This window comes from Meriones unguiculatus, chromosome 7 (genome assembly GCF_030254825.1).
Source record: "Meriones unguiculatus strain TT.TT164.6M chromosome 7, Bangor_MerUng_6.1, whole genome shotgun sequence".
NCBI lineage: Eukaryota > Metazoa > Chordata > Mammalia > Rodentia > Muridae > Meriones > Meriones unguiculatus.
In genome coordinates, this window is record NC_083355.1 from 35,436,307 (window position 1) to 35,452,416 (window position 16,110).

The window sequence follows — 16,110 nt, forward strand, 5'->3', positions numbered from 1 at the left end:
TATGGGAAAAGATTATTTTTTCATTAATCCCTTGGAATATACCTAGAGCTTTGGATCACCAAGTCATTTCAAGATGGGCTCAGTACTTCTTGTACCTGTGCTTGGGTGTGTTTGTCCTCCCCCCTTTCTTGATCTTGAGTTAAATCTTAGATACTTAAGGTTTTGTTTCTTGTTTTGAAGAAGAAGGCTAGGTTAGGTACCATACCTGAAATTGTGCTGTTTGATATGGTTTTTCTTTTTTGAGACAGTTTCTCTATGTAGCCTTGGCCGTCCTGAAACCTACTTTGTAGACCAGGCTGGCCTTGAACTCACAGAGATCCTTCTGCCTCTGCCTCCCAAGTGCTGGGATTAAAGGCCGGAGCCACCCTCCACCCCCAATAGCACTACTGTTTTGCAGATTACCATTGTCTTTAGTACTTAGATATCTAAGCTGTCATGACAGGGTTTATAAAAGGAAATTATATGAATTGTTTAGGTACTTAAGGAAAAAGAAAACCCAATTCAAACATTAATAATAATGTATTAATATGAATATTCACTGCTAATATATATATGACATATTTTTAGAAGGTGGCCATGACCTATCCTACAGGCTTTTTATAATAATGGCTTTGAGATTTCTCTCAAGGTTCTTAAATCTGAACAGCCTTGTGATTTAGCAGAGATGCCACTTTTTTTTTTGAGACAACTTTTTAAATTGTGGATAGTAGTGAAATGTGTTGATTTCATTTTCATGCTCCTTTATTATTTTAAAAATAATATTACTTTTATTATTTGTATATGTATGGTGTGTATACATGTCAGTGCAAATGTACTTACATGTGTGTGCACATCTGGTGGCCAGAAGTTGTCTAACTCCACCTTATTTGAATCTTAGGATTCCTCTGTTTCCATCTATTTCTGCCCCTCAGTGCTGGGATTATAGGTAGGTGCTGTGATGTTTATCTTTTGTTGTTGTTTGGAGACAGGGTTTCTCTATTTGGCCCTTGCTGTTCCAGAACTCACTCCTGTAGACCAGGCTGGCCTCGAATTCACAGAAATCCAACTGCCTCTGCCTCCTGAGTGCTGGGATTAAAGGTGTGTGCCATCACTGCCACGCCCTTTTTTTTTTAAATTTTAATTTTTCTCATATTATATCCTGACTGCAGTTTTCTCTCCTCCTTCCTCCCCCAAGTCTCTCCTCCCACCTTCTCACTCCTCCAGATCTCCTTCACCTTTGTCTCCTCTTAGATGAGAGCAAGCCTCTCAGGGACATCAACCAAACATGACATAACAAGCTACAATAAGACCAGATACATACCATCATATCAAGGCTGGAAGATACAACTTAGTAGGAGGAGAAGGGTCCCACAAATAGCCAAAAGAATCAGAGACGGGTTGGAGAGATGACTCAGTGTTTAAGAGCACCGTCTGCTCTTTCAAAGGACCCAGGTTCAATTCCTAACATCCACATGGCAGCTCTCAACTGTCTGTAACGCCAGTTCCAAGGGATCTGACACCTTCACACTAATGCACATTAAAAAAAAAAAAAAAAAAAAGGTTAAAAAAATGAATCAGAGACAGCCCTGTTCCTCTGTTAGGAGTCCCACAAGAAGAACACCAGTCTACTTAGCCATAACAGATGTGGAGGACCTAGGTCAGACCTCTACAGGCTCCCTGATCTCTACAAGCCCCATGAGTCCTGGTTGCTTGATTCTGCAGGCCATGTTCTTTGGTATCCCTGACCCTTCTGGCTCCTCTGATCCTTCCTCCCGTTCCTTCACAGGACTTCCCGAGCTCTGCTTCTTCAAGCTCTGCTTCATGTTTGGCTGTGGGACTTTGCATCTGCTCCTAACAGTTGCTGGATGACGTCTCTGATCTCTCTGATCTCTCTGATGACGATTTTGCTGGGCTTCCTAGTCCAGTGGAAATTCCATGGAATTTATGAGAGTATTGACATTTTAAGAGCAAGGGTCATGCTTTATCTTTGTAGCTTCCAAAGCATCCAACATACTATTGCCAATTATTTGAGAAAATGTATTTGCCTATTTATTTTTGTGGCATTCTATGCTACTCAAATATATGTGGTTCCCTCTTCCTCTTCCTTTTTCTCCTCCTCCTCCTTTTTTCTTAGAGAGGGTTTTGCTCTAGCTCAGGATGGCCTTGAACGCCCGATCCCTTTGTCTGTATATCTCCAGTGTTAGGATGACAGGTATGTACCACCATGCCTGCCATGAGTAACTTTTGTAGCAGAGATTGCTGGGCAACAAAATTGTGAAGTTCCTTTAAAAAATAACAACAGACCAAAAAACAAACAAAAAAACCCAAGGTCTTACTCTATAGCCCTGGCTCTCATGGAACTCATACGTAGATCAGCTGGCCTCAGACTTGTGAGAATTTGAGTGTTGGGACTACAGGTGTACACCATTATGTCTAGCTATGTATTCTTAAAAGAATTAAGCAGTACCCTCTAAGGAAGTCTTGGATTAAGTGAAGTCTGTACCAGTTCCATGCTTGATTGATAAATTAAGCATAAGAATCCCTATTCTTCATTTGTACATTATAAGGTAGTCTTCATGGGATGTGTATATATTGGCTTCGAAGTGACTTTAGTTTTAACTATGATAACACTCATTTGTAGATAACTATAATAAACATAGGACATAGATGTACTTTATGCTTTGAGCAATACTATGTCTAGATTAACCTGTAGCTAGTGAATGTGACAGAATTACCAGATTGAATCTTTGATCCTTTCCACCTTTGGTGGTGTTTTGTTTGTTTGTTTTTGTTTTGTTTTGTTTTGTTTTGTTTTCTTTCCTTTTCTAATAAAGGCCTGCTATATACTAAGTGTATTATACCACTGAGCTACTCTTCCCACCATAACTTTTAATGTGTGGAAATTTGCTATATAACCCAGGCTTCTCTATAACTCTAGATACTCTTGCCCTAGCCTCCCAAATGATGGGATTAAAGATAGGCATTTGTCACCATGTCCAATTTGAGCCTTTAATCGTTTTTGCTTGCTTGTTTTGTTTGTTCTTTGTTTGCTTGCTTGTGTGAGACAGGGACTCTCTGTATAGTCCTGGTTGCCCTGGAACTCACACTGTAGACCAGGGTAGCCTTGAGGATCTGCCTGCCTCTGCCTCCAGAGTGTTGGGATTAAAAACATAAAATACAGGACCAGCTGAGTCTTTCATCTTTTAAGACCTCTTGCTTGCTTCTTTGATGCAATGTGAATTGTTTGTGTCAGGTTTTTTTGTTTTGTTTTTTTTATGGTGTTGGGAACTGAACCCAGTGTCTTTGTGTGTCTTAGATAGCCACTGAGCCATATGGCTTGTAAAATTAATTTTTATTTTTTTGAAGGGAGATTTCATTTACTATTTTATGGACTGTTAGCTTGCATTTAGTGTTGTGAATGCTCAGTGATGTAACTTACTGTCTTTAGACACTTATGTTCGAATCTAAAGCAATGAGTATTCTTTACAACATATGATAGTTCTGTTTCCTAGTGTGTTTGTGTGTGTGTCTGTGTCTGTGTGTACACACGTGTGTGTGTGTGTGTGTCCAAGGAGGCCAGAAGAAGACATCAGGTTTCCTATTCTGTAAGTTTCTGCTTTGTTCTCTAGAGACAGGGTCTCATTGAACCTGGAGCTATGCTAGCAACTAGCAAGCCTGTCAGTCCCTCCCCCTACCTTGTTGCTGGGAATACAAGTGCATGGTGGTTGTGCCTGGCTGTTTACATGGGCACTGCGGATTCAAACTGAGTTCCTCCTGCTTGTGCAGAGCCAACCCTGACTACTTCCATCTGAGTTTTTATTTATTTATTTCTTGTTAGCATTGTTTGTTACCTGTGATGTATGAGGTGCAGGGGCTGTACACACATGCCATCTGCATGTGGAGACCAGGAAACAACTTCATAGATTGATTCTATTCCTTCTACTGTGTGGGTCTGGGGCTTGAACACAGGTTATCAGGTTTGGGGACAGATGCTGAACCATCTCAGTGGACCCTGGCAGTTCTGTTTTTGGTATTCCTCTTTTGTTCCATCCCTTTCTCTCTTCCTCCCTCTCTTTCTCTCTTCCCTTTATTTCAGTGTTTGTTTTGGGTTACTGCTGGGAATCCAACCTAGAGCCTTATGCATATACTAGGCAGGAGCTACTACTGACTTAAATACTGAATTCTAAGCTCTAAAAATTACCTTACTAGCCGGGCAGTGAACATTGTTTGTTGAGACAAGGTCTTGTTTTGCATTCCTGGCTTGCTTAAACTGGCTGTGTAGACCAGGTTGCCCTCAAACTCAGAGATCTACTTGCCTCTGTCTTCTGAGTACTGGGATTAAATTCCTGTGCCACTATACCTGGCAAACCAATGGACATTTTATGGGCTTTCTGTTCAGTGATTGATTAGATATTGATGTAATATTTTTAGTAAATGAAAATATTTTTTTTATTAAATTTGCATGCAAAGTTTTAAAGACTGTAAAATATTATGAGTATATATAATAACTTCCTTGATTTTTGGTTGATAGACATTGTTTGCATATGGAAACACTTTAAAAGGTTTTCTTAGACATTTTATTCTCCATTATTAGTGAATAAGCTTATTGTTCATCAGTTTGATGTCATCAATCCTTAGTGGGAATTGACATCAGGGCCTTGAGAATGCTAGATAAATACTCTGCTGGTAAGCTGTAGTCCTACCACAAGCATGCTGATTTTTGAACAGAAAAATATTTTTTCAAAAATTTTTTTAATTTTTTAGATTTATTGTTTATATATTATTCTGCCTGCATATGTGCCTGCACGCCAGGAGAGGACATCAGATCTCATTTAGATGGTTATGAGCCACCATGTGGTTGCTGGGAATTGAACTCAGGACCTCTGGAAGAGCAGCCAGTGCTCTTAACCTCTGAGCCATCTCTCCAGCCCCTCAAATATTTTTTATAACCAACCATGGAGATTGCCATATTATATTCTAATGTAATCTAAAATCCTAATTTCGTTTTGTTTTCACTAGATCAGAAACAATTTGTTAGTAAAGCCATTAATGAGTTTGGTATCTTAAAGAAATATTAATAGTTCTAATAGTGGGGCTGGAAAGATGGCTCAGAGGTTAAGAGCACTGCCTGCTCTTCCAGAAGTCCCAGGTTCAATTCCCAGCACTCACATGGCAGTTTATAACTGTCTGTAACTCCAGTTCCAGGGGCCTTGACACCCTCATTACAGACATACATTCAGGCAAAGCACCAATGCACTGAAAATAAAAATAAATAATTAAAAAATAGTTCTAGTTGCATAGTTTTCTAATAATTAACGAAATGAGCTTTGCACTATGTTCTGTTTTCACCTCTAAAAAACAAAACAGTGAATTGGTATATTGTAGGTGTTAATATTAGTAAGTCCGATTTCTAATGAGCTATGTTTTGGTAACTATTTGAATTATCATAGTCTTTTTTTTCTTTTTTTAATCATTGCCCTACATGCTGTTGAACCTGGAACCCTCCCTGCATATGACAAACATTTATTGAGTGATTAGCTGTGTGCCAAGCCCTTTCCACCATTATCTTACTGGCCATTTCTACCTTGGGTTTGCTTATCAGGAACTTCTTTCTGGCCTTTGGAGAATAAGTGTTTAGGTTCACTGTACTTTTCATTACCAGTTTTTTTTTTTTTTTTTTTGTCAATCTTTTCTTTATTTTCTTCCTTTTTAGGTATTGTAAACTTTGGTTTCTTCCAGTTTTATGCTTTTTTTAAATATTTATTTATTATGTATACAATGTTCTATCTGCATATACACTTGCACGCCAGAAGAAGACACTAGATCTTATTATAGATGGTTGTGAGCCACCATGTCGTTGCTGGGAATTGAACTCAGGACCTCTGGAAGAGCAGGCAGTACTTTTAACCTCTGAGCCATCTCTCCAGCCCAGTTTTATGCTTTTTACCCAGTGCTTTAATTATCTCTATACTGAGAACCCGCAGCAAACCTTTCTAAGCTTTATTCTCAAAAAATTAAAAAGCAAATGTAATTTCCCAAAGTTACCATAATAGGTCTTTAATAGAGTTGTCTTTTATTTTGCCTTACTCTGTTTGCCTTCTTTCAGGTTTCCAAGGATGGATGTTGCTCTAGACTGCAATTCTCAGAGAACATTTTAAGTCTACTGACATTTTTGCTGTCTCCTTGAAATAATGATCTACTTTTTGCTCCCAGATTGTTCTCTCTTCTGCACTGTTACAGAGTGCCTTGTATCCAATTGGCTTAGAGGTTGTCTGAGTTGTAGCTGTTTTTATCACTCCTTCTTGATAGAGTAGCTAACTTGATCTTCATAGTTGTAGGCTTATCATCTCCCTGCCTGATTTTTTTTGTTTGTTTTTGCCTAAATCTGCCTTATTTTGCTGTAGTGGCATATGGTATAATGCCATACTTTGTTTGTTTGTTTTTTCCAGACAGGGTTTCTCTGTGTAGCCCAGGCTGTCCTGGAACTCACTTAGTAAACCAGGCTGGCCTAGAACGTGCAGATCCCCCTGCTTCTGCCTCCCAAGTGTTGAGATTGAAGGTGTACGCCACCATGACCCAACTGCACACTTTGAAGTAAAGGGTTACCCTGTTTGGCATGCTCTTGGCCGTTAGTGGCTTTATCTTTTAAAATTAATGTAGCCTCCTCTGCATCCAGAAGCTTTCTTTGTTTCTTCCAGCACGAGCCAAAGGCAACCTTTTTTGTGCCTCTATTGGGATTGTTACTCATTTCTTTTTTAATTAATTAATTTTATTACTACTATTTGTGTGCTCCTTAGTTTTTTTGTCAACTTGACATAAACTAGAGTTATCTAGGAAGAGGGGAATTTAGTTGAGAAAATGCTTGCATTGGATTGGCCTATGGGGAATTTTCTTGATTAATGATTGATGTGGAGAGCCCAGGAAACTGTGGGTATTGTTACCCTGGGAAGGTGGTCCTGAGTTATATAAAAACTGAGCAGCCCATGGGGACAAGCCAGTAAGCCAGGTTCTTCCATGGTCTTTGCCGGAGTTCTTGCCACCAGGCTTCCTGCCTTGAATTCCTGTCCTGTCCTCCTTTGATGTTAAGCCCGATAAATAAACCCTTTTCTTCTTTGTGTTCCTTTTGGTCATGGTACTTTATCACAGTAATAGAAACCAAATAAAGGCAGTGCCAGTGCATGATATGTGTTGGCATGCAGCCTGTGCCCCACATCTTGTGTCAAGATCAGAGGACAACTTTGTGGAATTGAATCTCTACTTCCATCTTTATTTTCATCATACAGTGATCTAACAAAGCTTACCAGGTTTTTTTCAACAAGTGCCTTTGTTCACTGAACCACCTCACCAGCCCTTCTCTGTTAGATGAATTTTTGTGTAAAGTGAAAGAAGTTTTAAATGCTTGAAGTAATAGGATATTATATATATATTTATATAATAAATACATATTCATAATTATATTAAAAGAATTTAAAAAATTATGTGTGTGGGTTTGTGCATATGATGAGTACAGGTGCCCAAGGAGATCAAAGGCATTGGGTTTTCCTGGAGCTAGAATTATAGAGGGTTGTGAGTCACCTGACAAGGTACAAGGAACTTTTATGTATTCTTAATCCTTGAACCATCTCTCCATCCCTCCAATTTAAAATTATTTAATATCAGTTTATAATTTTCGGTATATGTGTGACATGGCAAGATTCTAAACTGGAGACTGCTCTCTACAAGGTGCCGCATGTACTCATGGTGCAAATGATGTACTTTTGTTACAAAGAGAGTGTGTATGTTGATGCCAGAAGCATTGATCTAATGTCTAATCTAATCTGCCTGTCTGCTAGAAATACATGCTATTTTTTGCTTTCCCTGGCCTGAAATTTCTGTGCATATTTTAAAGTTTTGTTTTTAATTTAAAATAAAATGTTATGTGTATGGGTGTTTTGCCCACATGTATATTTGTTTGCCAAATTTGAGCAGTGCCTGAGGAGGCCAGAGGTCAGATCCTGTGGGACTGGAGCTATAGATGGTTATGAAGCGCAATATGGGTGCTAGGAATTGACTGTGGTCTTCTTACAGAGCAAGAAGTACTATTAACTGCTGAGCCATCTCTCTAGCCGCAGGTTTTGGCTTTTCAAATAGTGTTCCTTCTTCTTAGCTGAAAGAATTATTTGCCATTTTTCTTAGGAACCAGAAAATAAAACAGTTTTTGTTTGGTTTTTGAGACAGGGTTTCTCTGTGTAGCAGTAGTTGTCCTGAAATTCACTGTGTAGACCAGGCTTGTTTCGAACTCAGAGAATCCTTCCCTTGCCTCTGGGATTACAGGTGTGTGCCTGGTTTCTTTTTTGTGTTTTGTTTTGTTTAAAAAGACATGGCCTAGAATTTGCCAAGTAGCTCAGGTTGTCCTCAGACTCCTTTCTTCTCTCAGCCTCAAAGTATCGGAATTGTAGGTGTGTGTCTTATATGAGGAGCTGGGTTTTGAAAGCCTTTTTCTTTCTAGAATCTTACTCGTGTTCTGTTTCTGAATTACAGTTACAGATGTAGAGCTGAAACGACTCAAAGATGCCTTCAAGAGGACCTGTGGCCTCTCATATTACATGAGTCAGCACTGCTTCATCAGGGAAGTGCTTGGGGACGGAGTGCCTCCTAAAGTTGCTGAGGTAATCTTCATGGTGCTGGGGTCTTCTCATAGTTGTCTAACAGCTTAAATTTCTTTTTCAGAGTTCTTTTTCAAATTATTTTAAATTCTTTTTCTGTTATTAAATGTTTTGTTTTGAGACAGGGTTTGCCATAATTCAGACTGGCTTCCAACTCACTGTGTAGCTGAGGTTTACCTTGAACTTCTTATCCCTCATGCCATCATCTCCTCAGAGTTGTGTTTACAGGCTTAGGCTACCCTCCCCGTATTCTTGTCCTTTTTGCTTTTAAAATTCTGCAGGAGACTCCTCCTAAGAGATTTCATCTTCACTGCAGTTATTTTTCTTGTTGGGCAGATTAGCCATAAAGCCCTGGTTGTTGTAGTCTTAAAGGCTGAGTGGGAACAGTGCACAACCACAATTTTCTTTTCTTTTCTTTTTTTTTTGTGCTTTTGCAACTGATTTATAATTATATGGACTGTTTATGATTACCTCCTTATTTTAAATGTCATCCCTGACATTAAATTTTTATATTGTATGTTTTACAGATTTTGTATTGAATAAAGTTGAATCTGTAAAACTAAATCTTTTAAATGATATAAGAGCTTATTGGAACATATTTAAATTTTTATTTAAATTATAAAATGTTTAAATAAAAACAAAACATGCTCGTGAGCAATGTAGTCACGCCTTTAATCCCAGCACCTGGGAGGCAGAGGCAGTTGGATCTCTGTTACTTTGAGTCCAGCCTGGTCTACAGAGCTAGTTCGAAGACAGCCACGGCTACACAGAGAGACCCTGTCTAGAAAAACAAAACAAAAAAGCTAAACCTGTAAGCATTCTCTTTCTGAAAATAGTATTTATTATTTTGTAGTTATATACACAGATGCATTATTATTCTAAGTATAATTAAGAATAAAATTCACAAAACAGTGAAAGTTAGAATAGGAATTTTAAGCTTGATATGACATGGAACCTTAATTCTCTGCTTTATTTTTAAAATTGTAGCGGTTTTTTTAGATTATTTTATGTGTATGCACACTTTGGTGCATATGCCTAGTGCTTGTGGAGGTCAGCAGAGGGTGTGGATCCCCTGGGACTAGAGTTCCAGATGGTTGTGAGCCACCATGTTGGTGCTGTGAATGGAATTCAGTTCCTCTGCAAGAGCAGCAGGTGTCTTAGCCACTGCGCCATCCTTTCAGTCCCTCTGCTTTAAAAGTTTTAAAATAAACTTTATTATAAAAAATAGTAAATAAGTAAATCTCATCTTTTTTTAATTCAGTAACATTTGTATTTTTAAACTATATTCTATGTTTTCGTCATTTATATAATAGATATTGCATTTGTTTTTTATGTGTGTTTTTTGAAGACAAATGTTTTATATCTTTTTATATTTTTAATTGTTGTTTATATCTCTTTATATTGGTTTTTGGAGTCTGTTAGGTCTGTTTAGTCTTATTCCTCATCTTCTTGCTTTACCTTAGTAAGTTTGTATCGCGTACTGGTATAGTACAAAAATGTTGAAATTAAAAGTTTTTTATTCCAAGATATAGCAAGTAATTTAATACTGTGGTATGACCTGCTAATTAGAAAAAGGCACATAGTCAGGTATGATGGTGCCTTTAATCTTAGCACTTGAGAGGCAGAGCAAGTGAATCTTTGTGACAAGAACAGCCAGGCCTGCACAGTGAGACCCTGTCTCAAAAAATAAAGTAAGATAATGAAAGGACTTAACGTTAGTAGTAATTAATAGATAATGCTTCCAAATTTAAAGACTCTTTAGCTTCTCTCCCCCCATAGCTCTTTTGTTTAAAGTCAGAACTGTCTTATGATACTAGGAGAAATTTAGGTCACGGTATTTGATCTCTTAGGATTATCTGTACACATAAATATGTACCTAAAAGTAGAATCATGTCCATTTTTAAATTGAGATGTCTTTTTATTGGATTGTAAGATTAAATATAAGCCCTTCTATAGGATACAGGGCTTGTAAACATTTTCTCCCATTCTTTAGGTGGTTTGTCCTCTCTCCTTGGGGCCTTTTGAATCACAAAACTTTTAAATTTTGGTGAGGTCCATTTATCACTTATGCTGTTTCTTTTCTGTTTAGGAAACCATTCTTTTACCTAAGATTACAAAGATGTACTCCTGTTTCCCCTAAGGGATTTATAGTGTTAGCTTTCATTCGTTTAGTATTCATTTCTGTACATGGTGTGTTAGGTCTAAGTTCATTCTTACACATTCAGTCATGTGACTCCTTGTTAAACAGACTATTCTTTCTTCATTGAATTGTTCTTGAGAGGGTGGAAGAGATGGCTTAGCAACAGTTGACACTTGAATTGTCCCAATACATTTGTTGACTATCAGTCGACCATAAGTGTAAACTAAAACCTTTATTTATGAATTATAGTTAATTGATTTTTTTATCTTTTACCAGTATCACATTGTTTTCCCCACCCCATATTGTCTTGATAACTGTAATTTTGTAATATGTTTTAAAATCAGAAAGAAAGCATTATTCTTTCAACTGTATTCTTGTAGTTAAGATGATTTTGCCTATTGGGACTCCTTGCATTTTCCTAAGAATTTTAGGATCAGCTCACAGTTTCTGCACAAAAAGTCTTCTGACTTGATAGGGGTTATATTGAATCTGTAGATTCATCTATACCATTTAAACTATTTTGTTATTTGATCCAGGAAATTAGAAAGTGTCTTTGACATTTTATATTATCAGTATATTACAAATGCCTATCAGCCAAACAGCTCATGAATATTTATAAAAAGTTTATCTTACGAACTTTAAAAAATTTGTGTATGTAGTTTTCTGTATGTATGTATGTACACATGTATGCAAGTGTAGAGGCCGGAAGAGGGCGTTGAATCCACTAGAGCTGGGTTTACAGGCTGTTGTGAACTACCTGATGTGGTTGCTGGGAACTACACTGTAGTCCTGAAAAAGAAGCAAGTGTTCTTAGCGAACTACTGAGCCCTCTCTCCAGCCCCTGAAGCAATTAAAAAAAAAATCTTTTAGGGTGTGTGAGTGTGTGTGTGTGTGTGTGTGTGTGTGTGCATGTTATAGAGGTCAGAGCACAGTTTTCAGTGGTTGTTTTTTTCCTCTACGATGTTCTCAGAAAATGCATTCAATTTTTCATTCCTGGCAGCCAGTGGCTTTGTTTGCTGAGTGATCCTATTTTAACATTATTTAATAGTTGGCAGTACTGTAAGGATTAATGGTGGGCAAAATTATTTGCTTAAATTATTTTACGAGTGGATGGTAAACTTCTATTTAGCTCTCTGAATAGTAATTGCAAATTTGTAAAATTTATATTTGAAGAATAATACCTTAATTCCCTTCCTCTTTTTCCTCCTTTTTTTTTTTTTTTCTTTATTAAATCTTCAGGTTTTTTTCCCATGTAGCTATCTGGAACTTGTGTAGTTCAGAGTGTTCTTGAACTCACTGTCTGCTTCAGTTTTTACAGTGTTGGGATCATAGCTGTCAGCCACCATGCCCAGCTAATAACAGTGCTTTAAAAATTAAATGTCACTTGGGCCTTAGAAATTAGGCCTTCTTGCTTTAAAGAAGCATGATGTTGAATATTAAGATATAGTAAGTTCATTTTATAAAACAGCAGATCTGTTGTATACCCTAAAGCTATAGTTTACTTGTTTTTCACCTTGTTAACTATTTTCCATAAGTCATAGACTGCCCCCTATGGACACTGTCCTGAAAACAGGTGACTCAACTTGTAGCAAAGAGCCTAATGTGGCTGGCAATGCTCGCCTTTGTCTTTGTTAAAGTTACTATTGCTATGAAGAAACCGCATGACCAAAAGCAAGTTGGAGAGGAAAGGATATCTTTGACTTCCACATTGTAGTCTATCACCGAAGGAAGTCAGGAAAGGAATTGAAGCAGGGCAGGAACCTGGAGGCAGATATTGATGCAGAGGCCATGGGGGAGTGCTGCTTACTGGCTTATTTATCATTGCTTGCTCAGCGTGCTTTCTTTATGGCCCAGGGATGGCACCACCCACAATGTCTGGGTCCTTCTCTATCAATCACTGATTAAGAAACTGTCCTACTGGCTTTCCTGAAGCCTCAGATCTTTATGGGGACATTTTCTCCATTGAGATTCTCTCCTTTCAGATAACTATAGTGTGTGTTGGGTTGACATAAAAATTAGCCAGCACAACCTTTAATCCCTTACTTGGGAGGTGAGGCAGGCAGATCTCTGTGAGTTTCACACCATCCTGGACTACTTAGTAAGTTGTAAGCTACCTCCTTACCCCCAAAATATCATGGCGCTGAAGAGATGGCTCAGTGGTTAAGAGCACTGGCTGCTTTTCCAGGGAATCCAGATTTGATTTCCAGCACCAATGTGAGGACTCACAAGTGTCTATAACTCATCTCAGGGATCTCAGGGATGCCCTCTTCTTGGATGGATACACTGAGATGGATACCCTCATGCCAGAATATATGCAGACCAAACACCCATATACATAAAAATTAATAATTTTTAAAAGTTTGCAGAATTGAAGCATGATCTCTTTTTCTAGTTAGTATCAGAAGAGGTATGAAAAAAGCCATCAGCGAGGCAGTGGTTGTGCACGCCTGCAGTCCAAAGGCCAGCCTGGTCTACAAAGCGAATTCAGGCCAGCCAAGGCTACACAGAGAAACAAACAAGAAACAAAAGAAAAGAAAAGCCATCTTGTTAAAGTAATTAACACTGTTAATAATTAATAGAATTGGCTATTAGAAGGCATGGTTTCCATTAAGAGAGGAGTACTCCCCCTGCAGGTTTAGGAAGTCTAAATAACCAAAGTTTGAGGGGTAGATGTAATATTTATATTGTAAATTTTCTATGTGGCCTTTATAGCATCTCTTTCCATTATGAGACGTTCATCTTCCTGCTTATATCAGGAGTATTTGCTTTGTTTCTTTGGGCATTTTATGACAGACTGTTGAGAGTTGTGTGTAATAACATAGTATCTGTGTCATCAGTTTATTAGTGCCTGTACGTTGTTATTTCCTAATTGGGTAAACATTTTCTTGGTTCTTTTATGTTGAGGAAATTTGGGTTACATTCTAGACATTTGGAATGTTCAGAAATTCTGATTCTTAGAGATGTTAATATGTGTTTTATCAAACTATGATAACTGTGGACTCAGGCTATAACTTTGTACATGTCATCTATTGGTTTATTTTACTATGTCAGTTAATTTTCAAAGCCTGTGTATCCCTATTTGGAGTTATCTCACAGTTGCTAGTCTTAGACTCAATTTTAGTTGGGACTGGTTTGCTATATAGAATTTAGGCAGACCCAGGAGCTACAAAATAACATTCTTGGGCTCCTTCCTCCTCTGTCAGAGAGATGGAGACTTACCTAGTCTGCAGTGCCACACACTTTTGAGTTTGTCTGTATTTAAGGAGGAGATTGAGGAGGAAGGAAGATAGAGAGGAAGTGAGGAAGCAATGGAAATTCACCTCATTCTCTTGGGACTGTAGCATCTGTGATTAGAGCCTATGGTAGACTAAATAATGTCTCCCAAATATTTCCATGTCTTAGTCTGAAATTCTGGGATCTTGCATGTTTGAGAATTTAAAGTTTATCACTTCTTACCCTATGTGAAACTTTTTTTTTTTTTTTTTTTTTTTTAAGAACTAGAGAAACCCTTTCTTTGGCATCAGCAGTAGATTTGTGTAGATTTGTATTCTTGGTCATTTGCTTAAATACCAGTTTGAGATATTCATCAGATTACTCTGAAAAATTATTGTGTGGGTAAATTATTCTAGTGCCGATACTGAAGATAATTATTTACTGTCTTTTGTTTTGTGTGATGAGTGAAACATTATAGTTGCCCTTGTGATTTATACTGTCACAGAATTTATTAAGTCCTGATTTTCCTTTTTCTCATATTTACAAAATAGTTGAGTGATACAGTGTGTAGATCACTACAAGATACTGAATATTCTAGATTAGGTTATGAGCTGGTATGGACTTAGAAAAAACTTGTCCTGAACTTGCCTACCTGTTACTTTGGAAGGACAGGTCAAGGTCATAACCATAGGGCATTGTAGTTTGCTTAATACTTTTTTTTTTTTTTCAAGTATCACAATGTTTATTGATAGATACAAGTATATAAAATCAGGGCATGAACATGACTTGATAAATTAAGTAGACTTAATTTCAATACTATAATAAGAGGGACCAATTCAAATTCTCACCATTTGTTTCACACCCACAAAAACCACTTCAAGGGCATTAATGATCTCTCAAAACTGATCAGTTTTGTGCAGGTAAACCATGTTTCTTTTAAAAAGACTTGTGCACTTGCCCAGGCTCAAAGATATTAAAATCTAGCACATAAAGCCCATCACTAGAGGTAGTTAATACTTGTTTAAATGGGACATTTTTTGACTCAATGATTCTTGTTTGCTATAACTTTTACATTTAAGAAAATAGGAACACTGAGGGTGTGACTTAGTGGTTAAAGCAGCTTGCCTAACAGGCAAAACCTCCCAGGTTCTCCTCCAAGCACTGACAGAGAAGGTAGGGAGGACAGGATGCTACTAGGTCAAGTATTTTTCTGTCTCAAGGGCTTGTGAAAACTTAAGAGAGTAACCTAACTTTCCTTGAGAAATGGGAGGATTATTAATGTGATGAAAAAGGTAGTATGTACCTGTGGCGGTTGGTTGGTTAGTTTAGTGGTGATGGTGTAATGGTTGACTAGCTTTTAGTTGTTTGAAAGAGGGCCTCAAACTTGGATGACCTTGAACCACTACGGATCCCTTATCTTCTGAATCCTGGGATACCAACATGCCCTGCCAGCCAAATTTTCAGAAGTCTTATTTATGTATGTATGTACTTTTCTATGCATGAGTGCCATGCATGCCTGCATGCCAGGAGGGGGTATCAGATTCCTTCATAGATGATTGTAAGCCACCATGTGGCTCCTGGGAATTGAACCTCTGGAAGAGCAGTTGGTGCTCTTAACCACTGAGCCGTTTCTCCAAGCCCCCCCCAGAATTTTTTACCCCGAATTTACTATTTTTGTGTGTGTAGTGGTGGTGGTGGTAGTAAATTGTATCTAGGGCCTTGTGCATGCTAGGTAAGTGTTCTACCTCTAAGCTAACATGCCCAAGCCTTGCCATATTTTATGTAGTGCTGGAGATTGAATTCAGGGCTTTGGGAATGCTAAGCAAATAAATATTCTGCCAACTTAGTGAGTTACATCCTCAGACCTTTGTTTCTAGTTTAATTGGAAAAGTATATTCCTTCTATTCAGATAAGTGCAAGTGCTAAATGTTTGTTCTTTGTGTATTGCTTTTCCTTTGTGCAATTAGTAAAAGTAGCTATTAAGGCTAGTCATAGGGAAAAAATACTATTTTGAATACAGTTAATATAAATCTAAACAGTCTTACAATATTTTTGTACAGCCACTCAAATATTCTCAGGATATTTTTGGTTTAAATTCATTTTTGGTGCGAAAACAAATTTATTTGTTTGTTT

At 37.7% G+C, this 16,110-nt stretch overlaps 1 protein-coding gene across 1 annotated transcript in view; it reads left to right on the plus strand.

The window, feature by feature from the left end:
* Usp32 (ubiquitin specific peptidase 32) overlaps nt 1–16,110 on the plus strand; it is a 135,759-nt gene that overhangs the window by 23,725 nt on the left and 95,924 nt on the right. Inside the window, exon 2 of the mRNA XM_021648365.2 lies at nt 8,500–8,627. Coding sequence (XP_021504040.1) covers nt 8,500–8,627 — 128 coding nt within the window. The remainder of the gene's footprint in view (nt 1–8,499; nt 8,628–16,110) is intronic.